At 56.2% G+C, this 9,235-nt stretch overlaps 1 protein-coding gene across 1 annotated transcript in view; it reads right to left on the reverse strand.

The window, feature by feature from the left end:
* Positions 1–3,832: 3,832 nt before the first annotated feature.
* The window catches only part of LOC108509647, a 12,439-nt gene continuing 7,036 nt past the window's right edge, over positions 3,833–9,235 (reverse strand). The window contains exons 12-26 of the mRNA XM_017839187.1: positions 8,745–8,889; positions 8,448–8,506; positions 8,121–8,333; positions 7,805–7,953; positions 7,501–7,648; positions 7,059–7,246; positions 6,834–6,971; positions 6,546–6,660; positions 6,281–6,418; positions 5,815–6,027; positions 5,527–5,682; positions 5,261–5,362; positions 4,767–4,869; positions 4,438–4,494; positions 3,833–4,138 (exon numbers count right to left, since the gene is read on the reverse strand). Coding sequence (XP_017694676.1) covers positions 3,939–4,138; positions 4,438–4,494; positions 4,767–4,869; positions 5,261–5,362; positions 5,527–5,682; positions 5,815–6,027; positions 6,281–6,418; positions 6,546–6,660; positions 6,834–6,971; positions 7,059–7,246; positions 7,501–7,648; positions 7,805–7,953; positions 8,121–8,333; positions 8,448–8,506; positions 8,745–8,889 — 2,124 coding nt within the window. The 3' untranslated portion in view covers positions 3,833–3,938. The remainder of the gene's footprint in view (positions 4,139–4,437; positions 4,495–4,766; positions 4,870–5,260; positions 5,363–5,526; positions 5,683–5,814; positions 6,028–6,280; positions 6,419–6,545; positions 6,661–6,833; positions 6,972–7,058; positions 7,247–7,500; positions 7,649–7,804; positions 7,954–8,120; positions 8,334–8,447; positions 8,507–8,744; positions 8,890–9,235) is intronic.

A 9,235-nucleotide genomic window follows, 5' to 3' on the forward strand; every position in this document is an offset into this window, starting at 1 on the left:
GGCAGACGTACTCTTCTGATGAATCATTTGCTTTGGTATTGATTTTCACAAGGTAATTCTCCTTCATGACAGCTTCCCATGCCAGAATTTCATTGTCCTCATTTCTTGAGCCTGATAAAGTGTATTAGAAAAAAAAAAAGATAAATTTGTCTCTCCGATGCTAAGATGCAAAAAGGCTGGGTCAGTGCTTGCACTCAGAGGTTGATGATTCCCTTCTCCACATCCTGAGCACTCACAGCCCCACTTCCCACTTCCCTCTTCCCCTCCTGTTCACTCCTGGCAACCAGAGTTGGCTAAAACCAAAAAATATGGAGTTTAAACAAACAAACAAACAAACAAACCAACCCAACAAAACAAGCAAAACAAAAACAAAACAAAACAAAAAAAACAACAAAAAAAGTAAAAAAAGTAAAAAAAGAGAAAACCACCACACTTACAAGCTCCAAAAGTCTTTCTGGATTTTTTTGGAGTCTTAGTTAACACAGGCACCACTCCTTCAACAGGTATAGGACATTCCAGAAGCTTCCTATGTGGATTTGAGCTTTCCGTTTGTTTCCACACTATCCCAATTGGAATGTTAAGAGTGAAAGATGTTAAGAATCATGACTTTTCATTGAACTTTTCATATTTCAAAAAGATGAAGCACTATCTTCTCTAAAAAGCGTCTCCGGGTTATGCTGTAAATTCAACAGTGACACAGAGCAACCCACTTGGAGGCAGCAAAGCCCTCCAGGATAACACTCCAGCATTTAGTCCTGTTCCATTTGGACAGCACAAGCCACATGGGTTTTAATACAAAAATAAAATTAACTGAGACAAAAGAAGTCCAGAGCTGGAAAATGGCTGAAGTTTCATTTCCTCCAACGTCACCCAGCCCTTAGTTGTTCTCCCAGATACCAACAAGCATTCAAACACCCAAATCCCAACCATTTCCGTAAGAGTTAAGTGGGTAAGGCAGGATTTGGCAGCAGTCTAAACATTAATGTGCTCTCTCCGTGCAGGTCTCAGCTCCTGTCATCAGCAAAATCCCGATGACATTCTGGCTCTAATTAACTCTTCCGTTTGCTTTCAGAACTGCAACATCAACTGTGCATCCTTTGAGCAGAAATATCTGCCATCAAACAACCTCCCCTGCAAGGAAACCACCCAGTGATTTGGGCAGCCAAAATGATTTAGTCAGTGCTAAGGAACTTCATATCCCAAAGCACGCTCTTCCTCCTCAACTAATAACAAATCCAGCCTGCGCTGCAGGGAACAGGCAGGTTGCTGATGGGTGGGAATAAGCCTGTCAATTAATTCGACTTATCCTCTCCCAGCTGCTTCTGAATGGCACTTATGAAGAAAAAAAGAAAACACTCCATTTCTTGGGGGAAAAAGCTTGTTAAAACAATTCCTATTTGTGCCTCTGACAGAGGAAATGAGGGAGAAATAGCTAAAGGACTGACTCGCCACGTTTTTGAGGTCCTTTGCCCATTTGGCCACATCCAGAGGGCCAGGAAACTCTTTATTCTCTTTCTGTCACTCTCTAGCAAACGGAACAAATTAAAGGAAACACAAAACCACAACCCTGCAAAGCTGGAAAGCAGCACAGGCAGCCCTAAACTGATAGGATGAATCTGAAGTCTTCATTGATTTACACAGGAGGCAATTCTACCTCGAAATGGCTTGGACAAGAAAGCACTGGATAACTCTGACTTGAAGATTTGAATCTTTCCCAAGAGATTTTCAGCAACACAGTGGGTTTGCTTATGACAGACAACATGAATGAGCTGCTTCTCCTTTCCAGCACAACCAGCTCCTCCAAGGTCTACAGTGCCACTCTCTACCACCATTAAATATCTTCTTGCTCTCTTGGCTTTTTTACATTGCAGCTGCTCAGAAAGTCTTGTCAGCTTGCAAATCCCACCCATGCCTTCCTGCAAATCGTTTCCATCCATGTCTTCACATCCAAGAAATAAAAAGATTAGAAAAGGGTCTGCTGTTGTGCTTATACTGATCATTGTCCTCACTCAGCTTGTTCACAGGAAAGGAGGAGTCCACAAAGGGAAAGCAATAATCCATAACAGTTTGTCTGCACAAATAACTTTGCAAGAGAGATTTTGCCTGCTGATAGCAATCCTTCAGTCCACACAAAAAAAATCACTGCTCGTGGGACAAAGAGCCACCACAGAACCTTCTTCTGTTCCTATATCAAATAAACAAAAATGGGACTGGCCGGTCATCTGTGGTCTCTTATTATGAGAGCACCTACACTCACTCAGATCCCAAAGGGAAGAAAAGAGTTGTGTTGTATCCTGAGGAGGAATAAACTGCTTGGGATCAAAAAAACCCATAAAATCACACAACCAGTGGCTTACCTCTTCTTCTGGCATGCACCATTTTCCACACCAATTTCAGCGGCACTGATTGTGTCACTGCACATCTACAGAACACACACTTACAGCTCTACCATTAAAATAAGTTCTCAGTAGATTTCACTGCTGAGGGAGAAAAGCCCCATTAACCACATTACATCTCAAGCCTGCTTCCACTGACTAGGTTTGGTTGTTGCTGGTTCTGCCTTCTTTCTCCTCTTTACTCATAAACTGGGCCAGCTTTGCAGCAGACACCAAAGGATTTCCCTCCATCCCGGAACATCACCATAGGAGGCCCTGTTTCAGCTTCTTCTGCTTCTTCCTTCCACTCCAGAAAGGCCTGCGTTTCGAGTTCAGAAGCCCATGCCTCCTGTGTTTTTAAGGTGCCTGCCTGGAGGAGAGGTTGAGCAGCTGCACCCCAAGGCTCCTGTGCCATCGCAGTGTCTAAGGATGGCCCCAGCGCCACTGCCTTGGGACACCTGAGCGTGGAAGGGGAGTCTGCCTTCAGGCACGGCCACGGAAGTCAGTCAGGACGACAGGCTGCCCCTGAAGCTGCCAAGTGTTGCTGTGAGGCTGGGCAGTCAATAGAAAGGCCTCGTGGCCCCTTTTCCTGAAGCCTTTGGCCAAAGCCGGTGCAATTGTGCCCCCAGCATGCCCGCTTTTGGCATGCTGGCCGGTGTGGGTGCCGCAGTCAATTGTGGAAAGAACGACGTGACAAACTCAAGAGGTTCCAGCAGAGCAGTGATTAGCTCAGAGCTATCACAATTTATTGCGGGAGGGGTAGCTCTATTTAAGGGGTAGGTAGGGAAGGTTCTGGAAAACAGGGAGGAGCATGGGACTGACAGGGGTGATAACCAACTGGGGAAGGAAGGAGAGAACATGGGATGAGCAAGGCCCAATGAGGGAAACATCTGCAATGCAGCAAACTTGGACCAATAGGAAAATGGGGATTAAACATGAGGGGAAAAATACAATAAAACTTGAAAAAACCAGAGTACAACCATTTTAACACAGGCACTAACAATATTAAAACTGCCTTCCCGGTCTAACTGTCTTTCTATGTCCAGCATCACAATGTTTCAGTTCCTGGCAGGTGTTCGGCCATCACTGTCTCTCTGAGCGTCTCTTTCAACTGCTCTGGCCATCTTTGAAACTGTTTTTCTTCCTTCCATGTGCCTGCCGCCTGTGGGTGCCTGGCTGAGGAGGCCCAGGTGTTGTGGCTGCTGCTGCTCCTGTGCACAGCCTGCTGCTCTTGTCTGTGGCTTGGGCAGCAGCGACTGCGCGGCCCTGCCCGAGGAGCCCCCCCCAGGCCTTCCCCGTGCTGGCAGCAGCTCTGTGGGCCCAGAGCTCTGGCTCAGCGGGCTCTGGGCCACAGCCCTGTGGGCTGGGCAGCCGTGGGGCCTGGGCTGGCCCACGGTCCTGCCTGTGCCCCTGCCCCTGGCCAGCACCCAAAAAAAGCTCCTGGGCCTCTGTGGATGACAAGATTTGTTTAATATTTCTACACTGGGGTAGAAGGAAGGGCTTGCAGAGAAGAGGCGTCTTCCCCACAGGCTCAGGTGGCCCCAACAGACAGAGCTGCCTGCATCAGCTCTCCACACAGCTACAGCAGCACAGACACACACAGCCCCACACAGAAGGCCGGGTACTCCATGCCCTGCAGAGCTGGTCTTGGAGCTGCTGGAACCTGGGGTAGGGAGCTCTCTGTACAGCTTCAACAAAGGAGATGGTTTCAAGCGCCAGCTTGGAGACAGTGGGGCTGCTGTCATCTGTCGTGGCTTGAAGGGCTGGAACAGAGAGGAACAGAGACAAGGTCAGAGCCCGGATCGGTGGGGACCCGAGGAGCCCCTCCTGCCAGGGCCATCCCACTCAGCTCTTGCTGTTGCCAGGAGGGAGCGAGGCCCAATGGGATCAGCTGGAAGGTGCTGGCCACCAAAACCCCCCCGTGCCTCTGAAATCTCTCTCTGCTCTGACCATGATGCCCCTCGTCCGGGCAGGGAGCAGAGCCCTGCGCAGCCAGGGTAGGATTGCAGCTCCCTGCCCAGGCTCTGTGCTCCCCTCACCAGCCCCCAATGCCCTCACTCACCATCGATGATGAGCTGCAGCTCTTTGTACTGTCCCCTCAGGTACCTCCCGGCGATCCCTGGGAACACAGATCCTGTCAGGGCCCCAGCGGCACAGCTCCCCCCCCCCGGCGGCGCTGCCGGCCCGGCCACACGCCCTCCTGCCCTGGCAGAGCTGAGCCTGGGGCCTTCCCGCCTCGGGACGCCCCAGGGCTGGGCTGGCACAGGGCGGCAGCAGCCACCAGGGCACTCGGGGCTCCCCAGCACATCCCTGGGCCGCATCCTGCTGCCGCTGCAGCAGCCAGGGCTGAGGCCGAACTGCAATGGGGCGGGGAGGGACCTTGTGGCTCACCCATGAACTTGATGGCCGCCTCTCGCAGGGGCTGCTGTGGGCTCCACAGGTACGGCAGGGCCTGGTGCATGTACTTGGCCACTCGGCTCCGGTCCGTTTTCAGCTGGAGAGAGTGGCAGGGCACAGAGGGAAGGGTTGGCACGGGCTCTGCCCCTTGGCCAGGCGCTGCCTGCACCCACCACTGGCCTCCCCTGCCCGCACAGCCCTGAGGCCCGGGCAGTAGCCGCAGGGGCAGGATTTGGAGACAGCAGAGGTCTGGCTGCTCCCTGGCAGCCGCGGGGCTGCCCTGCCCCACAGCCCAGCTGGGCCGGGGCTCCAGCGGCACCCTGGCTCGGGGGTAGAGGAACCTGCAGAGGAGCCTGCACGCCCCAGGCAAGGCAGCAGCATGTGGGGCGCAGGCTGCTGTCCCGCGGGCGGCTGCAGCAGTGGGCAGGGGCACAGTGCCAGCCCCACACTCTGGGCATTGGGGACTGCGGCTTTGGGGTCATCCTTACCAGGCACTCGCCGAAACTCCATGGCTCCTCTGTGTTGACCAGGCGCCCAAGATCCCTCCTCTTCAGGAACCTGGTCACAGCCAACAGTGCTTTCCGGGAGGCCTGCAGAGCAACAGAGACCAGGACATGGCACCGCAGCCCAGGGCACGGGACCCGTGTCCCTGGACCAAGGCCAGGAGGAGGCTGGAGCCCAGAGCCCACGATGTGCCAGGCCAGGAGGCAGCCCAGCCCCCTCCCATGGGACACCAGAGCCCACGAGTCCTCACCTTTTTCACGACAGGGTTCTCATCGTGCCGGTGGAAGTAGAGCGGGAGCAGGCTCAGGCACACGTGTGGCTTCAGGGGTCTCTTTCCCGCTCTCTCTATCAGTTTCATCACACGTGTGAAGATGACCATGGAGCCCTCCCGCACACTGCTGTCGTCCTGGTGGAAAGAAAGAGGAAAAGACCTCAGCATCAGCTTCTCCAGGCCCCAATGGGCACAGACCTGAAAATCCACAGGGCACAAAGTTTCCCAGCAGTACCCAGAGCCCGTGGTGAGGGCACAGAGCCTTACATGGTCAAAGAGTGGCCGGAGCGCCTCAGCCAACTGCAGGCCGGTGGGGGTGGATATTAGGGGGTCTTTGCTGTGGACCCTCTTCTGCAGCTGTGTCCAGACACTGCTCCAGAGCACATTGTCGAGCACAGAGAGGGTCATCCAAACTGTATCTCTGTCCTCATCCCCCAGGAGCTGCACCAGGCTATCCAACAGGCTCCAGATGCTCTTGTCCTGTGAGGAACACAAGGCTGTGCTGTGAAGCCATGAACGGCTGCAGCCCCAACCCTGCTCCGGTGGGACAGCCCCACGTGCTGCCGCGGGGCCCGGAGGCCAAAGGCCTGTCCCGAGGGACTCTGGCAGCTGAACAGGGAGGCAGCAGAGCTGGGAGCAGCTGCCACAGCTCCTGAAGCCCAGCCAAGCCCAAGTGACTGCGTTCCCCAGCCCCAGGATTCCAGCACGGCTTCAGCCAGCTGCCCCTTCTCACCATCACGGGATCCTGGCTGAGTGCTACGAGGACTCTGAGCCCCAGCTGACGCCACTTTTTGTCTGTGCTCCCCAGGTTCCTTGAGAGGATCTCCAGGACTCTGTCACCACATTCTCTGGTGTCCAGGCAGTCCAGGACCTGAAAGGCACGGAGCAGTGATGGGGTGCCCGGCCGGCAGGAGCCCGGACCCGCCCGGGGCTGGGCCCTCCAAGAGGCCAGAGAGGTGGAGGCAGCTCGGTGAGGCAGCGCTCACCATCAGGCTCACCTCCACAAGAAATGCCATGGCAGGGAGGTCCCAGCATGGCTCCTCCCTGCTCAGCAGCTCCAGCAGGTGGAGTGTGATGCGGGAACACAAGGGGCTGGAAACACGGCGCATCTCCCTGCCAGGGGGAAAAAGGCACCACTGACCCTGAGCCCGGTGGGCAAACCTCTCCCAGGACAGACTCACAGGGCCCTGGTCTTTCCCCACCAGCCCAGGAGGGATCGAGGGCACTCTGGGAGGCAGAAAGGACAGGCAGAAAGGACAGGGACAGCAGGGACAAGGGGGTCTCACCTGGCCAGCAGAGCCACTGCGTAGCGGCGGCTGCGAGCATTGAGGAGCCTCGCCCAGCCACGATTGTCTTCCACTGAACACACCACATCCTCACAGTGCAGGCAGCAGAGCAGGGCCTTCATGCTCAGCACTGCAAATCTGTGTGCAGAGCAAAGCCCAGGTCATGCTGGGAGCCCTGAGCCACCCCGAGGGCATGGGAGGGAGGGGAGGACTGGGATGGAGCACCTGTTGGGGTCAGTGGGAAGGTCGTGTTCCTCCCGGCATCCCCTCCAGAAGCTGTCGACCTCCTCGGACATCTGCTCTGTGGTGATGAAAACTTGGAAGAGCAGAGCCACGAGGAGATGGGGGGAATACTCCATCAATGGCCCTGGGCACTGAGGCTCCTGGACAATCGTCCACAGTGCCAGAGTTGCCTGCAAAAGACAAACCACCCGGACACAGCGCTCAGTGCCAAGACATCCATGTGGCAGGGCCCGAGCGTGGCAGGGCTCCCCCTGCCAGGGTAGACTCGAGGGGAGCGCCCAGCCTGGTGCCCCTGAACCTGCTGCTAGCCCACATTTCCAGCCCAGTGCCTGCACGGAGATGGGCAGGGAGACGCCGTGCTGGGGGAGGATGGAGAGCTGCCAGAGAGGCAACCTGGGGGCAAGCAAAGGTTCCAGAAACTCACAGCCAGGGCAAAGACATCTGTGTTGTCCCCATCGGAGGTGCGGGTGCTGTGCCATGGCCAGTCCTCCATCACAGAGAGCAGCATTGGCAGCACCTTCTCCAGGGTCGTTCCCGACGAGGCGATGGTCCTCCACATGACTGCAGCAGCTCTGTGGAGTCAGAGCTCTGTGTGAGAGGGCTCTCGAGCACAGCGCCCTGACCTGGGCAGCTGCAGGGGCCGGGGGACAGAGCCACAGTGCTTTCAGGGGCAGGGGGGTGATGGGCTCTAAAGGCTGGTGAGCCCTCAAGGCAGGTGGGGCCCGTACCTGTCACATGAGGGGGCACAGCGCAGGAGGCTGATGGCGACATCCGCGGGGTGTGCCTGGGTCAGTGCTAGAAGGGTGTTATCCAGCACGTGCCCAGCAGACACATTGGAGCTCAGCCACCAGTGGATGGACCTCACCACAGCTGGCACCTGGAGGGGACACAGGGGAGATTAGGAGAGCTGCCAGAGGGAGCAATTCCCCACCTTCCCCCAAAAAGTGCTTCTCTTCTCACCACACTGTGCCGGCCTCAAAAGCTGAGGGGGCCCAGCAGACCCAGATTGAGGGGCCACACAGGCCCTGCCCACAGGCTGCTTACTTGAGCAGAAACAACTCCCTCATCAAGAAAGGTCAAACTGGGAACATCAGGCAGGCTCTGAATGGGTGTCCTGTCAGTGTCTGCAACGCCCTCAGTCGTTGGACTGCCAGCCTTGGCCTTGAGCTCGGTTGGGATGGGCTCAGGCTGTGCCATGGCCTTGGATGGTGAGGTCCTGGCCTTTCTATGCCGAATGGGCTTGGATTTCTGCTCTCTCTGCAGGAGAACGAAGGGCAGGGAAGAGAGGGATGTGCCATGGAGAGCTCCGACAGCGGTGCCAGGCTGAGTAGGAACAGCAGGCCCAGCCCAGGAGGTAATGGCTGCAGGTACCTGTGCTGCCCTGTGGAAGCAGCCACGGGCGCGGTCCTCCTCTCGTGTCTGGTCTCGTCCTGGATGTGGCAAAGAGCGAGCGCGGTCAGAGCTGAGGGGCTATGGGACAGGCCAGAGAACACGGCCCAGCCCTGCGCTCCACAGGAAGGGCCAGCCCAAGCATGCCCAGTGCATGGAGCTGCCAGGGATCAGCTTCAGGTCCTCCTCCCTTTCCCTGGCCATGTCCACAGGAAATGGGATGGGAAGAGACCCATCTGGCTACAGCCAACAGCCCTGTGGTCCAGCTCTGCCACTCACCCTCCTGCAGGGGCTGGAACTGCTCCACCTCCTCAGGGTGCTGTGCCAGGGGTACTCCAGGGCTCTCCGCCTCCTTCTTCACCCACGTCAGCTTGGGCACCCTCTGGGGTCTCCGCTCCATGCCTCTGAGTGGCTTTATGGCGACCTGCAGGAGATGTGGCACAGAAAAGCTCTGGGTCACCTAAAAAGTACCTTGAAGGTACCTGCAACAGAGGAAACTTGGGAATGCTCTGGGTCATCAAGTCCCACAGTCTGGCCTGCAGGGGACATGACGCAGTTCAAGAACTGTCAGAGGGAGCAACTCGCCCACTTTCCCCAGGAATTGCTTCCCTTCCCACCACACTGTGCTGGCCTCAAAGGCTGAAGGGGACCAGCAAGCCCAGTTTGAGGGCCACAAAATCCCTTCCAGAAGGCTGCTTACTTGACTAAAGACAGCTCCTTCATCAAGAAAGGCCGGACTGGGAGCATCGGGCAGACACTGAATGGGTGTA

This window comes from Lepidothrix coronata, unplaced genomic scaffold, assembly GCF_001604755.1.
Source record: "Lepidothrix coronata isolate B3197 unplaced genomic scaffold, Lepidothrix_coronata-1.0 Scaffold383, whole genome shotgun sequence".
NCBI classification, from domain to species: Eukaryota; Metazoa; Chordata; class Aves; order Passeriformes; family Pipridae; genus Lepidothrix; species Lepidothrix coronata.